The following is a 19,106-nucleotide window of genomic DNA, read 5'->3' on the forward strand; positions in this document are numbered from 1 at the left end:
GTATCGCTAAATATAAATGAACACTGGAGAACAAAAATAAACGTGGTTGGCTGGTGGTGCAGTGAGATCAGCGCCGGGCTTGAGAACGGAGGTTCCCCAGTTCGATCCAGTGACAGCGCTCCTGAGCACGTGCTCCATCTGTGCCAGGTTGATGTCGAGCTGGCAACTCGACCTTGTTTAAAAAAAAAACACTGCCACCTCCAATTTAAATTCCCACATGGAATATTGTGGAGGATCAAATACCCAAATCCAAATGTGTCCATTGTGAAACTTCCAGATGTGTCCTCTTTCTTGTGGACTGTTAAATGACAATTCTGTGTATTCTCATAGGTGGATGTAGAAAAAAAAACCATGGTAGCGTTATAAAGAGGGCCATAAAATTCCTTCTGATATCAAATAACAAGCTGTCTGGTCATTGTCAGTTTTCTGTTTGTCTGAGTTCAGTGTGCAGGTTAGCTCCCATATTCATGACCTACACTATGAAAATCTTTAACCATAAAGCATGTTAAGATGTCCCAAGGTTTGAGAAGGTGCAATGGAGATACAAGTTTCTTTTCTATTATTGTCATAGACTACAGGTACTTAATCATCATCAGAGCTTGTCACACTAGACAGCCAGCCACTCTAGTGTTTGGTTGATGTTGAGCAGGTCAGTGTCAGCTAAATCAGGTGAGAGTGGGCAGTTGCACAGAACGTGTTCAATGTTCTGCACCCTTTCGCCACACTCACAGGATTCGCTGGTCTTTAAACCCCACTTCACCATATTGTCTCCCATCCTACAAACTCCCGCTCTCGCTCTGTTGAGAGTGCACCACTTCCGTCTGTCAAGCAGTGCCCCGTCTGGCAACATTTCTGTGGGGTCTTGCACTGTATTGTTTGGTGGGGTTCTGGCTTCTGTTTGTTGCCAGAGGTGAATTCTGTATGTTTGGGGGGATGTTCCGTGCGGTAGTTCCTCCACTGTAGCAAAGCTTTTCCTCGATTTGAGGCGGTTGGAAACTGGCACATGATGATGTAGTGGGTGCTGTGGATCCGAGTTCTATTTACCTTTTTCAATTTTTGTTGTAGTCTGTCTTCGGATTGCTGGGGGAGCATTGCCTGCAAGTCTGTAAATGATGTTAATGGGTGTGGGGCGCAGTGTGGCCGTGATTATTCGGCAGGCTTCGTTAAGCAACGGGTCTGTTTTCTTCGCATGGGCTGATCTGCCCCGCACAGGTGCACAGTATTCTTCAGTTCGGGTATCAATCAGGACCTTGACCTCTAAGAGTGAGATTCATGTTTTCTGTACTTGATTTTGTTGATCTCCCAAAACACTGCATTGCCTTCCTCAATAGAAAAATAACTTCATTGAGCAGCAAGGAGTTTTGCAATTAATATCATTACCAGTGGTGCTGGTGAACCACAGTGGCGTGTTGCGAGCAGTTTAGAAAACTTCTAAATATATTCTTCTGAACCGCTCTCACTGCAATCTACAGCCTGTAATTTTCTTTTAAGTAAGTAGAATACTTACGAACCATCTTAATGAACTAGCAATTTCATAAACTTCTCAAGGATTTGGTGGAATTGACTCTCAACCATGCAGGTAGAGCCTCTTTAAGCGGATGAAGGTACACCAATGTGTCTGAAAGAGGGAGGAGAGGAGGACCCCAAGTCAGACTGACATGCTGGGGAATGAAAGTTCCTCTACCCAGCATCTTTTTAAGCAAATGTTCAGTTGCTGGAGAACAAGATTGAAGACCTAAGGGCAAGATTGTTGTATCAGAGGAAAATAAGGAATTGCTGCCTTCTATGTTTCTCGTAGACGTAGCTCACTCTGGACATTATGGATTTGGTGATCAGACCAGAGGACTTTTTGATACACTGAGCTGACTGGAGAAGGCAAAAGGTGGGTGGTCTGTGTTTCATGATAAATTCTTTGTGGTGCTCGGACACAGTGGTTTTGTCATACTCTGGTTCCCCAGACCTGGAATATGTAATAATTAAGTGCCAATCATTTTACTTACCTAAAGAGTTCTCTTCTGTGATCTTGACCACAGTTTATATTGCCAACAAAGGCCGATACTAAGCAGGCACTTGAGGTACTGACTGCTGCCACCAGCAAACAAGAAACATCCTATTCTGACACCTTTCAAATCATTGTCTGGGACCTCAACCCAGCTTGTCTGGAAAAAAATCTCTGCCCAGTTATTATCAGCAGCACTGAGGATCTCAACATACTCAACCGCTGCTATACTACGATTAGGAATGCCTACCATTTTGGGAATCTGATCACTTGGCTGTATTCCTCCTACCTGCACAGGCAGAGGCTAAAGAGCAGGGCTCCAGAGATGTAGACAACAAAGAGGTGGTTATGGGAGTAGAGGAGTGGCTATGGGATTGCTTCGATTTGGTGGACTGAACCGTGTTCAATGACTCATTGGAGGATCTGAATGAATCCACCATGGTTGTCACAGACTTTATAAAAACAATTGTAGGTGGGTGTCCCCCCACAAAATCATTTAGCGTCTTCCTCAGTTATTAGTGCAGGATGAACCAAGAGATGGCACAGTCTGCTGATCAGTGTTCAGGTCTGGCAACCAAGCAAAATATAGGAGGTCCAAGTACAATCTCCAGAAAACCATGTCGCATGCAGAGTGACAGTTCCGGACCAAACTTGAATCACTGAAGGGTGCTTGACAGCTGTGGCAGGGCTTGAATGGCAGGCCTCCTATAAAGTGAAACCAAGCGACAGGGGTGACAATAAGCCTTTGCTCCCAGATAAGCTCAATGCCTGTTGTACTCCATTGACCGTGAAAAGATGGAGACCCCTTCATGAACTCCACAGCCCCCAGATGACCCTGTGATATCAGTTTCTGAGGCTGATGTGAGAGAATCCTATAGGAGGGTGAACCCGTGTAAAGTATCTGGCCCAGATGGGGTACCTAGCCAAATACTAAAGACCTGGGCTGATCAACTGGCTGGAGTGTTCACCGATATCTTTAACTCTCCTTTCAGCAGTTTGAGATGCGCACCTGCTTCAAGCAGGCTTCAGTTATATCAGTGCCTAAGAAGAACTTGGTAACCTGCCTCAATGACTATCCCTCAGTGTGAGTGTACGGTTGTGTGTGTGTGTGTGTGTGTGTGTCTCTCTCTCTCTCTCTTTCTCTTGATTTGGATCTGCTCCAATTCACCTACCATCACAATAGTTCAACAGCAGTTGCCATTTCATTGGCTCTTCACTGAACTATGAAACATCTGGACTGCTAAGATGCATATATCAGGATGGTTTTCATCGACTACAGCTCAACATTCAATACTATCATCCCATCAAAACCCATCAATGAGCTTTAAGGCCTAGTCCTCAATGTGTCCTTGTGCAATTGAATCCTCAGTTTCCTCACTTGCAGACCCCAGTCAGTTTGGATTGGCAACAGCATCTTCACAGTATACATCAGCACAGGTACACCATAATGCTGTGTGCTTAGTCATCTGCTGTACTCACTTGTTAGTATGACTGAGGTTAAGCACAGCTCCAATGGCATATTTAAGTTTGCTGACAACACTCACTATCGGCTGAATAAGAAGTGGTGACGAATCGGCATATAGGAGGAAAAATGAAAATCTGCCTGAATGTCAGCAAGACAAAGTTGATGATTATTGATTTCAGGAGGAGGAAACTGATCACTGGGGGATCAAAGGTGGAGAGGGTCAGTCATTTTAAATTCCCAGTTGTTATAATTTCAGAGGATCATTCCTGGGCCCAGTGCCAAGGGTCATTACAGAGAAAGCATAGCAGCATCTCTTGGAAGTTGGTGAAGATTTGGCATGTCAAATAAACATTGGACAAATGTCTGTAGATGTGTGGCAGAGACTATATTGACAGGTTGCATCACGACCTGGTAGGAAACATCAATGCCCTTGAATGGAAAAGCTGACAAAAAGTAGTGGATACGGTCCAGTCCATCATGGGTAAAGCCCTCCCCACCATTGAGCATATCTACATGGCGCACTGTTGCAGGAAGGCAGCATCCATCATCAAGAACCCCCAGTATCCAGGCCATGATTTCTTCTCGCTTCAGGAGTAAAGTACAGGAGCCTTAGGACACACACCACCAGTTTCAGGAACAGTTATTACCCCTCAACTGTCAAGCTGTTGAACCAGGGGGAATAATTTCACTCAACTTCACTTGCCCCATCTCTGAACTGTTCCCACAATCTATGTCCTGACGAAGGGTCTCGGCCCGAAACGTCGACTGTATCTCTTCCAATAGATGCTGCCTGGCCTGCTGCGTTCACCAGCAACTTTTATGTGTGTTGATTGAAATTCCAGCGTCTGCAGAATTCCTTGTGTTTGCCACAATCTATGTGACTCACTTTAAAGAACTCTATCGGATGTTCTAGATATTTATTGCTTATTTATTTATCATCATTATTATTACTACTTTCTCTTTATATTTACAGTTTGTTGTCTTTTGCACACTTGTTGTTTGTCCTGTTGGGTGCTGTCTGTCATTGCATTTTTTGTATTTGCTGTGATAGCCTGCAAGCAAATGAATCCCAGGGTTATAAATGTAATCTATATGTGCTTTGAATTTTACTGCAGGCACCCGTGTTATTTCCTTAACTAGATTGATTTTTTTTTCTGATGGATCAGGCTTTTGTTTGGTACTAGGGATTTTGCAAAGAATATGCTGGTGACATTCATGCATGCACCGACTAGATGTGAAAAAGTGGGTCTGAAGCATTAGTACTAGAATAGAACAGTTGGTTGACTAGCTGATTAACATCATGTAACATGATATTGGGTATATAACACAGATGTGCAATTTCCTTTTGAGAATGTATTGAAGTGCAAAGTGCTGTTGTGTCAGAGTACAGTATATGGTGATATTCATGCAATATGTATAAACTGGTACAGTGCATCAGTTTATTGAGATATATCACCACAGTGTGTAGTTTGCTACTTCCATATAAAGTGGTAATAGAAAGTTTGTTGCCTTTTGCTTTTGTAGCCTTTCCAGCTTCATGCATCTCTACAATTCTTCTAAGGACCTCTGAAAATTGTTTTGACTGAGGGATGGTGCATATAAACATATCTTTCTTGAAAGAGCAGGCTCTGTCAAGTAACCTGGCTTTATGTGTCATTTTACAGAGCAGAGCATCTCTACAACCCACACCAATCTCATCTCATTGATTGGAATACCTGACTCTAATAGCTTTGGTAGAAGGTATTACCCCAGAGGTTCACAATCTTTTTCCAACAAATGCATGTAATATTGCATCATTTTTCTCAATAAATAAATGAACAAGTTTAATTTTTTTCTGTTATGGGTTCTCCTTATCTATTTTTAGGACTTGCGTGAAGATTTGATCACATTTTAGGTCATATTTAATGCAGAAATAGAGAAAATTTTAGTGTTCACAAACTTTTAGCAGCACTGTATTACAACACCATGCAGTTTGGAAGGGTATTTCATGACATTGTGTATTAACACATTGGTATGTATCACACATGGTGCAGTAATATAGTAATATGTATTATTACACTGTCCATTGTGTTATTTTTTTGTTATTCACCGCACAGTATTGAATTCATTTATCATATCTCACAACATTATATAATATTGCCCTGGCTTGTCGAAGCCCCTTGCTGTATTGTGTTGATGTACTTTGAATCCTTTGACTATATACTTATTATCAAAGTATGTGGAAATTGTACAACCTTGCGATTCATCTGCTCACAAGCAGCCACAAAACAGGAACCTCGAAAGAACCCAATTTAAAAAGAAGAGCAGCACCCAGTGTGCAGAGAAAGAGGAGACAAAACTCACCATGTAAACAATAAAAGCAAGCAATCGCATTCTAAACCAAATTAAGGCCATCGACCTGAATCCCAGAGCAAGCCCATAGCCTTGGTCTCAGTTCATCGTATAGTGAGGTAAAATGCCGTGAAGCTCGCAGACTCCATTCATTGTTATACTGGTGTGCATATTGACTCCATGCAATACTGTACGTGACAGCACCATGTAATGCCATACTGTTTATTTGCAATACTGTATTGGAGGGAACGAAGCAAACTTTGTGTCATTAGTAACAATCAGTAAGTATGACATTGCAGTTAGGTGCTTAGGCATTCCCACATCACAAAAGCTGATACATAAATTCAAGTTTTGTTTAGTCATACTGTACTGTGAAATGAAATTATGAAGTATTGTATGCTAATGCAACAAAATGCCTTGCAGTGCTATATTCCTACATGAAGCAATATATTCCTGAATGGTACTCAGTCTAGTTAGTAATTTCCAGAAAAATTAACAATACCTAGTAATTCAGCCAAACTACTTGGACAGATATAATTGGACCATAAGACTTAGGAACAGAATTAGACCATTTGACCCATTGATTCTGCTCCACTATTTCATCGTGGCTGATTTATTATGCCTCTCAACCCCATTCTCCTGTCTTCTGACCATAACTTTTTAAGTCTGGACTAATCAAGAATCCAGCAACTTCCACTTTAAATACACTCAATGATTAGGCCTCCACAGCCATCTGTAGCAATGAATTCCACAGATTTGCCATCCTCTGGCTAAAGAAATTTCTCCTGATCTGTTTTAAATAGACATCCCTCTATTCTGAGGCTATGCCTTTTGATCAGAGACTCACCCACTATAGGAAATATTCTTTCCATATTTACTCTATCTTGGCCTTTTAATATTCAATAGCTTTCGGTGAGTTCCCTCCCTTTTTCTTCTAAACTCCAGCGAGTACAGGCACAAAGCCATCAAACGCTCTTCATACATTAACCCTTGCATTCCTGGAGTCATTCTTGTGAACCTCCTGTCAACCCTCTCCAATGCCAACACATCTTTTCTTAGATAGAGTCCAAAACTGCTCACGATACTCCGAAGTGCAGTATGACCAATGGCTTATAAAGCCTCAGCATCACATCCTTGCTCTTGTATTTTAGTCCTCCTTGAAATGAATGCTAACATTGCATTTGCCTTCCTTACCTTCGATTCAACCTGCAAGTTAACCTTTGGAAAGCCTGCACAAGTTCTCCCAAGTCCCCTTGCACCTCCTGATCTTTGAATTTTCTCCTTGTTTAGAAAAGAATCTTACACCTTTCATTCTTTGTACCAAAGTGCACGACCATACACTTCCCTACACTATACAGTGGCGCTAGTAAGTTTGTGAACCCTGTGGAATTTTCTCTATTTCTGCATAAATATGTCCTAAAATGTGATCAGATCTTCATGCAAGCTAGTTAAAGAGAACCCAATTAAATAAATTTTTATTTATTGAGAAAAATTATCCAATAATACATGTATTTGTTGGAAAAAGTATGTAAACCTCTGGGGTAATGCCTTCTACAAAAGCTGTTTGGAGTCGTGTGTTCCAATCAATGAGATGAGATTGGAGGTGTGGCTTGTAGAGGTGCCCTGCCCTATAGAAAAGACACCAAGTCAGGTTACTGACAGAGCCTGCTCTTCTGAAGAAGCACCCTTAGCCTCCCATTGTTCCTGCCAAAGCCTTAGCACTGCTCTAACTCTGGTCCACTCACACTACAGCCATTCTGCTTACACTTTCCTTTTTATTAGCTCAAATAGGACTCACTCCTGATGAGACTTGCTATTTTCAAATGGCTTCTACCCCGCAAAATATCGCTGTCTCACTTGCTACTTCAAACAATGACTCACTCCCACCAAGACTTTGTTTTCAATTGGCTCCCACCCTACAAGATGTCGCTCTCTCATTCGGTACTTCAACCAATGACTCACTGCCAACAAGATTTGCTGTTTTCAAATGACTTCACCCTGCAAGATGTTGCTCTCTCACTTGCTACTGCCTGTATGTCAATCTATTTTCACTGTATTATTTGTTGGGTGTGTCAATAATATGTCATATGATATTCAACTTTAATTGTTCAGTGACATGAAACCTGGATTGGTTTGGTGATGGGAGTTAACTGGGTTAGTACTGAGATCTGAATTGTTGTTGGCAGGAGTAGAATTTAAGAGCAAAAGGGGAATACAGTATCTTCCTTTACATGCCATCCATAGATAACAAATGGATTCTATTTTTTATAAATGTCCTTAAATTGATATTGTCCATGAGTCAGAGGATGCACAAAAATTACTCTGTATGACAACCTATAGTATTGTAATAAATGGCATCAAAAGACTAATAAGAAAAACACTTACTAAAAGTAGAGAGAAAAAAGAAGACAAATTCTGTGGTACAAAAGTTTTTTAAACTTAATATGATGGGAACTGCCCATAAGTCTAGTATTTGTAAGTTGGGGATGGTCTATATATTTACAAATTTTAAAATCGGGTTCTATGTGTAGAAGTAGGAAGATGATCAAAGCTAATAGGGTCTGAGGTTTCCAAGTGGGGTTACAGGAGACAAAAACAATCGGGCAATGACAGATTTAGTCCAATCATTGCTCAAGTCATAATTTAAAATATTCCATCCTGGTTTGATTGTCTTCACTGACAAGATTAAGGGTTGGGCAAAGTACAGTAGACAATGATGTGGATAGGAATCTTTTGCCATGAGAAGAGATTAGAAAAATTAGGATTCTTTATGTGAGAGCATATTTTTAATGGTTTTTTGAAGTTAGTAACTGAATCAAAAAGATTTAACTTTATGAATGTTTCTTATTACTAATTTGAATTATGAATACCATGGGGAAGAACAGGGCAAATAGAATAACCAGATAATTCTCCAGCAAACGGATCGCACCATTGGCCGTTTTCTTTAATGTTCTATTCTAGAGGTCTCTGATTTATTTTCTCTTCATTTATCCCAAAGGTGCACCACTAGATTGAGTGTCATCCAATGGCCATATCCACTTCTCCCCGGGACCTCACTCCAATGACCATTCATCATGTGTGAGCTTGTACCATTATCATCTGTAAAGACAAATTGATAGGAATGCATGGAAAAGCCAGACTTCTAAATTTCAGTTGAATTATGTAGCTACTATTGCAGATCCTTGGTCTGCTGAAGGGATCAGGAATGCTTACTATTTTATGAAACTAGTTTCACCATGGACCAGTACAAAAATTGAAAGATAAGAGTGCCTTTCACGGTTTTTGGACAGCCCAAAGCTCTTGCTGGACAGTGAAATACTTTTGATATGTTATTATTGTTTTAGTGCAGGAAGTGTAACTGAAATTAGGTTTGGATTTATCACATGTACATGGAAACGTACAGTAAAATACATTGTTTGAATGTGCTGGGGGCAGCCCACAGATGTTGCCACACATTCCAGCGCCAACATATCATGTCCACAAGCTGAATCTGTCCAAATCCATAGGTCCTTGAAAGTGGCAACATTGGTAGAGGGGTGGTAGAGAAGGCATATGCCATGCCTGCCTTCGTAGGTTGAGGCACAGGATATAGGAGTTGGGGCATCATTTTCCAACTTTACACAACTGATCAGATTGCACTTAGAAATACCATGTGTCGTTCTAGTTGCCACTCCAGAGGAATGATGTGGAGGCACTGGAGAGGGTGCAGAAACAATTCATCAGGATCTAGCCTGGATTGGAGGACTTTGATTATGACTAAGATTGGATAGGCTAAGCTGTGTCCCCTGGAGTGACCTGAAGGAAGTATGTAGGACTATGAGAGATATAGATGGTTAAAAACTTTTTCTGATGATAGGTGTATCAAAAATAAAAGAATATAATTTTAAGGTGAGGGGAAGGAGTTATAAAACGGATATGAGGAGTACATTTTTCACAAGGCAGTGCTTTATATCTGCAACTTGTGCCAGATGGGAATAGTGGAATTGGATACAATTATTGTTTATAAGTAGTATTTTGACAAATTCTTAGATGGGCAAGGTGTAGAAGGACACGGTCATAATGGAGGTAGATGGCATTAATGTAGAGGGGCAAAAAGCTCTGGAGTAGGTTCTGTGCTGTACAGCTAGCTGAATTGTTACTTGCTGAAGAGGATTCCAAATTTGTTTCACTTTTTGCAATTAGAAATGTTTAATAAAATGTTCATGAAAGAAATGCATTGTATTCTTCAGCTCTCAGCCAGAGGAAATAGTTTGTCTTTATCTACGTTAAGTCTCCCTCTTAGTAACAAAAACTTAAATTACTTCTCAACTTTCTAAATTCAAGGAACAGGCTTTAGTTCCTATAATCTCTTCTTGTAAGTTGATCCCTATATCCCAGAAAACATTCTGGTTTATCTATGCTATGTTGATTGTAAGGCCAATATTGTCTATGCTGGGATATATTGCGTAGGTATAAGAAGTGGACTGCGTAAAGTAGAATTGAAAAATAGATTAAAAGGTTAGCCAGAAGGAAAAAAACAATGGCAGTCATTCAAAGAAAAGCCTCTAACTTTTCAATAATGGACATTCCATTGAGGAATAAAAGAAATTTGATCCATTCATTCCTAACTGAGAATGTAAAAGATAATAGATTTAAATAAAAATGATTGTGTTGCCAAAAATGTAGAAAGTTAGAAAGATTGTGAGCTTTAAAGGAAGCAGCAAAGATTAACAAGAAAAATGATGACCATGGCAATATATCTTGAATAGAAAATAAAATTAAATCTGTGAAAGTTTTGTATGCATTAAAAAAGGGTTTTTGAAATAACTGGATCTCTTGGAGACAAATGTAGGTGAAATTATAATGGGGAAATGGGGAGTTGTCTAAGGTACTGATTACATGTTTTGGATTTACAAGTTTCCCCTGCCATCCGAAGTTAGAGCGTTCCTATGAAACGGTTCATAAGCCGGAATGTTGTAAAGCAAAGAAGCAATTACCGTTTATTTATATGGGAAAATTTTGTGAGTGTTCGCAGACCCAAAAATAACCTACCAAATCATGCCAAATAACACATAAAACCTAAAATTAACAGTAACTTATAGTAAAAGCAGGAATGATATGATAAATACACAGCCTATATAAAGTAGAAATGCTTTTTCACAATCACTGCTGCACTGTTCTCCGTAGCGAAAATCTCATGCAAGCGCCGTCGGCAAAAACACGGCACAAGCACTCTTGGCAGAAAATTTCACGCAAGCGCTGTTGGCAAGAACACTCTCCAGTAACCTTTAAGCTGTGAAGCTGCCAAATCATACCAAATAACACGTAAAAGTACACAGCCTATATAAAGTGGAAATAATGTATGTACAGTGTAGTATCACTTACCGGAATTGGGACAGCGCCGAGCACACTGATGATGGTGTGTTAGGCTGAGTCGTCGCAGGTTGGGGTGATGTAGTGGCCCTCACCCTCCGGGCTGCCGACTGACACTGATCTGCGAAGCGTGCAGCGGTGGCCGGGACGCACCCAGCACATATTTAAGAAAAAAGCCGAAATAAACATGCTAATTAATTAGGTGCCGCCCGGCACTTAATTGTCGGCCCAGATCAGAGACGATTGCCAATTGCGTCGCCTCTGATCTGGGCCGACAATTACGTGTCGGGTGGCATCTAATTAATTAGCATGTTTATTTCGGCCTTTTTCTTAAAGATGTGCTGTGTGCCTCCCGGCTGCCACTGCATTCTCCGCGAATCGGTATCTGTCCACGGCCTGGGGGTTGGGGTGGTGGGACACTGGGGTGACATCTCATCGTCGTCTGTTCCATTAGGGCAGGCAGCTCACCTTCTCCTATGACTGCCCGCCTCGATGTCGAAGGTCGAGGTTCGTCGTCTGCTGTGGCTGATGTGGAAGGCTTTCTTGACTGCTGAGCCTCGTGCATTTTTCTATCATACAGTTCTTTGTAAGGACTCAAACCATCTTGCAGATATCCCCTAAACTGACATACCCTTTCAAAATTAAAGTTGTACTTTATCATTGCAGCGAAAATCTCACGCTGTTGCTTCACATTCAGTTCGCTGCTGCATTCAGTTTCGATTGTTATCCTTTCCTCTTCCAATTGCATCAGCTCTTCATCTATCAGTTCTTGGTCATGGGATGCTAAAACCTCTTCAACATCATCTTCGTCAACTTCCACAAGCCAAACTTAACGTTGTCCTTACTTCGTTCACCACGATCAAAATGCTTAATTATGTCTAGTTTTACGCTAAGTGCAACACCCTTACGAGCTCTTTTAGGCTTTTCCAATACCTTAGAGCTCACCTTGCTAACGGCTGCTCACAGGCACGTGTTTAAGCAATGCTGGTGAGAATTCTGTTCCGAATCCGGGGGAGAGCGGCTGCTCGGGGCATGCGCTGCCTTTTATCGCATGCTGATTTTTTTCGCGCACTGCTTTTTTTTCGTGACAGTGAAAACACTTTCTGAAAGCGAAAACAGGGAACTAATGTAGGTCTTTCGTAACAGTGAGGTTTCGTAAAGCGAACATTCGAAAAGTGGGAGACACCTATATAGTAAACATAAAGCACAACAACTCTGTTTTTCTCCTTTCTCCAACATCCTTGCCAGCTGGTTAGAAATCCATTTTACTGTGGTACCAGATTAACACCATACCATGTGCCACTCAATCTAGTTTATAATGGATGCCCTTTGCCTTCTTTATTATGGAATTACCTAGAGCCACGATAGTACTCTTCCCCAAAATAAATACTGTCCAGGACACCAGGAATAATTCCCTTGCTCTGAAGCACAACATCTTTTAACTTACCAAAGATGTTAGCTTGACACCAGGGAAAGGTTATGATACTTTGGCCAGTACATTCATCTATTATGGTTGGTATCCCTTTTCCTAGCAGGCCCACATAGAAACCTGCTAGAGATTTCTTGCATTAGTTAATAGACTGAACATTATTCTCACAGTGCAAGAGATGATTTTCTTGTACCTTTCACCTTCTGAGTTCAAGGTCTACCCAGACTGATCAGATGAAGATCCCTCCATTCATGATATGAACAAATCCTCCACGAAATTCATCTAGCCCCCACTGTGTTTGTGGAGAGAAGTAGCTCTCATTTGTAATGATTGGCAACCCCATGCATCAAGATACAATTAGAAAAAATCCTTCACATTCACCATCTTCATTGTTCCAAAGGACTTAATTATTGTAATGCTACTGCAGTTTGCAGCAAGGTTAATGTAATGTGCTGTGGTTTGATTCATATGACATTTGCTTGATACTGCTAATATACATCCCATCCTCAGTGTATTTCATGATCAAGGACAACTTCAGTCTCTCAGTGCTGTGGTTGGAGGTTCCCACCTGCTTCAAAAGGGTGACAATTATATCAGTGCTTAAGAAGAGCAGGGTGAGATGCCTTCACGACTATTGGCCAGTGGCGCTCACATCTACTGAGATGAAGTGTGTTGAGAGGTTGGCCATGGCTCCCTAAGCAAGGACCTAGACCTGCTGCAATGTGCCTATTGCCACAATGGGCCTACAGTGGATACATACTCACTGGATTCTCCACTTGGCTTTGGATCATCTGGACAATAGTAATACCTACGTCAGGCTGCTGTTTATTGATCATGGCTCAGTATTCAACACACTCATACCCTCAGTTCAAATCAACAAGCTCCAAAACCTGAGCCTGTGTACCTTACACTGCAACAGGATCCTTGACGTCCTGACCAGGTCTCCACAGTCTGTGCAGATTAGAACATCTCCTCGCTGACAATCAACACTGGCTCCTACTCTCTCTACACGCATGACTGTATGGCTAGGCACAGCTGAAATACCATCTATAAATTTGCTGATGACACAACAGTTGGCAGAATTTCATTTGGTGATCAGGAGGTGTATTGTTTTAGGAGTTTGATTAGACTTAGTATGTTACTAAAGACACTCCTAGTCCTGCTGAAGGGTCTTGACCTGAAACGTCAACTGTATTCTTTTCCATTGATGCTGCCTGGCCTGTTGAGTTCCTCTTCTGTGTGTGATCCTTTTACTCTCCATTTTCTTTGCCACTTTTTTTGCTTCCATCTTTTTCTTATTTGGCAGAAAAAGAACAGTGGAAGAACTTGAGAAATAGCTGCAGGAGTAAGCAAGTTGGTCCTTTATCTCTGTTCTGTCGTTTGGTAAGATTATGGCCGATCTTTTTATCCAAGTGCCTCATTCATGTCCCTTTAATGTATAAAACTCTTTCAATCCCTCTTTTGACTATGCTGAGTGACTCAGCTATCACTCTCCTCTTGGGTGGAGAATTGCAAAGATTCACAACTCTGGGATGGAGAAATGTCTTGTTATCTTGGTTTAAATTGTGGACTCCTTATTTTGCGTCTCTGAATCCCAGTTCTAGACACTGCAGCTAGAAGCACCTTGAACTACCCACCATCCTCAGTAAGTTCACCGTTCATTCTTCCAAATTTGAGTATATAGCAAATTGGTTAATTTCCCCTCTAATGTCTGGCTAACTGGTATTTTGTCTTTTTGTTTAAGTATTTGGGGGATTATGTTTGCCTCTTTCAAGTCTGTGAGCTGGTTTAGAATCTTTGAAATCTTCAAAGATGTCAACTAGTCTATCTATTGTAGGGTTCCCATCCTCTTTTATGCCATGGACCTCTACCATTAACCAAGGGGGTCTGTGGGCCCCAGGATGGAAACCCTTGATCTACTGCCTTATGGTTTTTATACACTCAGTGGCCACTTTGTTGGGTATATGAATGGAACCCAGTGTGGTTTTCTGTTGCTGTCGTCAGTTCACTTCGGAGTTCGATGTATTGTCTGTTCAGAGATGCCCTTCTGTACACCACTGATGTAATGTGTGTTTATTTGAGTTACTGTCACCTTCCTGTCAGCTTGAACTAGTTTGGCTATTCTTCTTTGACCTCTCTCATTAACACATTAACAAGATGTTTTTGCTCACTAAAATGCCATTCACTGTATGTTTTTTTGTTTTCGGCATCATTTTCTGTAAGCTCTAGAGATTGTTGCGCATGAAAATCTCAGGAGATCAGCAGTTACTGTGATACTCAAACCACCCCATCTGCCACCAGTAATCATTCCACAATCAAACTCACTTGGATCACATTTCTTCCCCATTTTGAAGTTTGGTCTGAACAGCAAATGAACCTCTTGATCATGTAGGCATGCTTTCTAACACTGAGTTGCTGCCACATGATTGGCTGATTAAGATATTTACATTAATGAGCAGGTGTACAGGTGAATGTAATAAAGTGACCACTGAGTGTGTGTATATAATTAAGTAGATAATTTGCCCTGGTCTCATAAACCTTAACATGATAAACGGTCTCTCAAAGGAGTAGATTAGCTTGCTTTAATAAAATGTAAACTTGCTAGAATTACTCCAGAGTCTGACCACTAGCTACTGACCAGAAGGGAGTGATTGGTGAATTGATAGAGGGTTGTTAGAAATTGGAGAAAATCAGACATTTACATTCATAACTTTTGTTATAGACATCTAGATGTATGTACATCAGAGATCCATTATCAATTCAGTATTTGAATTTTCCCTGTCATTCTTAAAACTTTCTCTAAGTGATTTATTTTCTATGGGACTGCTCATGTGAAGTCTAGACCAAGTGTAATTCTCAAGTGAAGCTGTGAAAAATAATATTACTTGTCAGAATATCTATAGTTGTTTTAATACCCTATACCCCATCCTCATATGCTGTTTGATTTTATACAGTAGTTAAGTTGCAAGATCCAGAAGCAGTAACCAAATATATTTGGTGTATTGGAGTTTCCCTGGAGATTAGTTTGAAGAGGTGGTGGATGCAGAGAACAGTTCATCAATGTCTGAAGATCTATTTGGGCAGTAATTAATTCACATACTAAAATTCCCCATTTTAATTTCAAAGTAAATTAATGATCAAATTATGTAAATGTTATCATATACTACTTTTTTGGAATTAATATTCTTGCAGGCAATTGCAGGGGAAAAAATGTAATGGAATTTTACGAAAAACTTTACATTGACAATGACCAACAAGCAACCAGTGTGCAAAGGAAGACAAAAAGTTCACATAAAAAAATTAGTAATGCTGAGAACATGAGTTGCCAGTACAAGAGTAGCGTACACAATGTTGGAGGAACTCAGCAGGTCAGGTAGCATGTATGGACGGAATAAACAGTTGACATTTCAGGCCGAGACTCAAATGAAGGGATTTAGCCTGAAACATCAACTGTGTATTCCCCTCCAAGGCTGCTGCTTGACTTGCTGATTTCTTCTAGCATTTTGTGCGTTGTTCAAGATTTCCAGCACCTGCAGCATACCTTGTATTTATAAGTAAAATAGTTTGACAAGAAGTCCATTAAGGTGAAATATTCCTTTTGTAACTTGTAGGAATTTTACTATTTTATACTCTTGCAGTATGGTATTGTATCCATGGTTTATTGAATGCACTACTGGGCTCAAGCAGCTAACCTACATCATTAAACTGAGAACTGTTGGAGTTAGTAATAGCCATGTTTACAGTTGTTTTCTCAGATGGTTATAGCCGATGCGTTGGCATTATTTATCAAAACATAGAGAAATTCTCCGTGGTTAATAGCTATCACGCAATCAGCATAATGTTAACTGCTTGCTGTGCACAAAATGGCTAACAATATCTCATTGGGTAGGAGCTGCTTTGTCACGTGATAAAGTTTTTGATAGATGCTTTCCAGAGGTGTCATGTCTCAGTGGGTTATGGTACTATTTGGCACAAATTTGTTTTGTTACTGGAAGTAGTATGATGTGCATAATCTGAGATAACAAATTAAACTCGCATTGCATCAAAGTGTGATTCTTAATACATGTTAAACTCAGATAATGATTTTGAGGAATAAAAACTTTGGTTCTAAAAACCTTCATCGATGTATGTTAATTTTAAATGATTAATTTACATTGGACTGTTTGAATATTTAAAAACAAATCATGAAATAGACATATAGCTAAATATGCAGGCAAACAAACTATCTCAAATCCCAGAAGCCAAAGAATGAGAAAAATCAGAGCACTCTGTCTGATGTGGTTCTCATGGCATTTTGTCTCATGGATTGCTGTCTGACCCTACTAGGTCGTTAATGCCATTGGCAGTTTTCTCATGAAAGCCTATAAATATAAACTAAGATCTGGCCAGCTGCCAGTGATTCTTTTGATTCTGTTCTTACCTCAGAGTAGGAAAGACATAGATCTGTGGTCCACTGCAAGGACTGAAGCAGAAGAGCATGAAATACATTTCTGTGGCGGGCCAATAGGAGCACTATGTTGTTGTAGTTGTCACCTTTTGGATTGAAAAAGATAGTGCTTTCCTGGTACCGGTGGCCCCCGTTTTTCGAACGTTCACTTTATGACAGCTCGCTGTTACGAAAGACCTGCATTAGTACCTGTTTTCACTAACCAAAGAGGAATTCCATTTTTATGAAAAAAAGACGCCCGCTTTATACGTATGTTTACCCTGGGAAAGACTACCATGACCGTGAAGCCTTGTGCATTCAGTTGTGTGCGCATGCATGTACGTGCCAATTATTTTTTTCTCTCTCCAAATCAATTTTGGCTCACTGTCTTCCCGATTTTGATAAGTGAAACTACACCGTACATACATTACTTCTACTATAGATAGCCTGTGTATTTATCATATCATTCTTGCTTTTACTATATGTTCATGTTATTTTAGGTTTTATGTGTTATCTGTTATGATTTGGTAGGTTATTTTTTGAGTCTGGGAACGCTCAAAAATATTTCCCATATAAATTAATGGTAATTACTTCTTCGCTTTACGACATTTCGGCTTACAAACAGTTTCATAGGAACGCTCTACCTTCGGATAGCGGGGGAAACATGTATATATGATGCACTTCTTGGGCTTCCAGCCGGGTATAGGTGTCGATTTTTAACTGATGCTTCGATGACAAACTCCGCCATCTTCATCAGGGATGATGCCTAGGCACATCTAGTCCAGTGGTATACATTTCAATGGCTTCTTCACCAGGCAGTTCCAAAGCCATTGGTGTGGCACAATAGTTTTGTGCTATCGAAATCAATCCAAAACTCATTGTGTATGCAGTGTTCTGCTACCGCCAATTTCTCCAGGTAACCCAAATTGATACACCTCCTGTGCTCCTTGTTGCGGGTTTCCACTGTGCACCCCAGCTGGCCATAGTCGCTGCTCCACATTCACAGAGAATCCTGTAAACGCCAGTCATCCTGAGTCCCAGGTAATCTGACCCACACAAGCTGGGATTTGAGCTACCTTGTGGGCTTGTATATGGTATTAATGTGGTATTTCTTCAGGATCCTGGGGATCCTTCCAGAAACCGTGGAAATAACGGAAGACAGACAGTAGCGATCAGTCCTTCCTCGTTGTTGGGTTTTCTAGTTTTTTTTTCTGTCAACCCTTTTAAGGGCCGATTGATTCCCTCTGCCTCTTAGCCAAGTCGAGTGTAATCATCTTATTTCCTTGTGGAGACTCCCCAGGTCCGAAATGGTTTTTGCACGGTTAATCAAAGTAGAAAGAACTGCTCCACGTTGTGAGACATGGTGGTGACAGTTATTGTTGATGTAGAAGTCCATGTTAGTGGACTTCTGATAGACACCATGTCCGAGGCTGGCGTCCAGTTTACGACGTATTAGAATGTATAGGAATGGGAGGCAACCATTCTCCTCCATCTCTATCCTAAGTTGGATGTTTGGGTGTATAGTTATTCAGATGGTCATGGAACTGTTGGGAATGCCTGGAGTCCATGTGGCTACACTATGAAGGTGTCATTGATGTATCCGAAGAAGCATTTGCGGCATAAGGGTGATGAGCTCAGCATTCTCCCCTCAAATTCCTCCATGTAGAAATTAGCAATAGCCGGCAACAAGGGCAACCCATGGCCACTCCGTCCGTTTGTTCATAGTAGTTCCCCTTTAGAGGAAGTATGTTGAAGTAAAGGTGTGTTCAGAAAGGTCAGTGGTACCCATATTAAACCTTGACCACAGGAGGACCGAGGTGTCCTTGATGGGAACTCTCGTGAACCAGGATACCATGTCGAAACTGACCATTATGTCCGCTGGTGTCAGCTGAATGTTGATTATTGTTTTTACGAAGTCAGTCGAATTTGTGATGTGATGCTCAGAGCCCCCAACAGAGGGAGACAGCATGGTTGTTAAATCCTTAGCAAGGTAGTAAGTCCGAGAATCTATTGCACTGATGATAGGGGGAACCCTGCTTGTATACCTTTAGGGAGTCTGTAAAGCCTTGGTGGTACTGACGCCGGAGGTAGGGGTGGCTTGCAT

The 19,106-nt window shown here is 40.8% G+C and overlaps 1 protein-coding gene across 4 annotated transcripts in view; it reads left to right on the forward strand.

Moving 5' to 3' along the window:
- LOC140210002 (suppressor of tumorigenicity 7 protein homolog) overlaps positions 1 to 19,106 on the forward strand; it is a 146,914-nt gene that overhangs the window by 28,648 nt on the left and 99,160 nt on the right. Inside the window, exon 2 of one of the 4 annotated variants that reach the window (XM_072278726.1) lies at positions 8,794 to 8,873. The exons of the other annotated variants lie outside the window; for them this stretch is intronic. Coding sequence (XP_072134827.1) covers positions 8,870 to 8,873 — 4 coding nt within the window. The 5' untranslated portion in view covers positions 8,794 to 8,869. The remainder of the gene's footprint in view (positions 1 to 8,793; positions 8,874 to 19,106) is intronic. 4 annotated transcript variants of the gene reach the window in all.

This window comes from Mobula birostris, chromosome 14, assembly GCF_030028105.1.
Source record: "Mobula birostris isolate sMobBir1 chromosome 14, sMobBir1.hap1, whole genome shotgun sequence".
Classification (NCBI taxonomy): Eukaryota; Metazoa; Chordata; class Chondrichthyes; order Myliobatiformes; family Myliobatidae; genus Mobula; species Mobula birostris.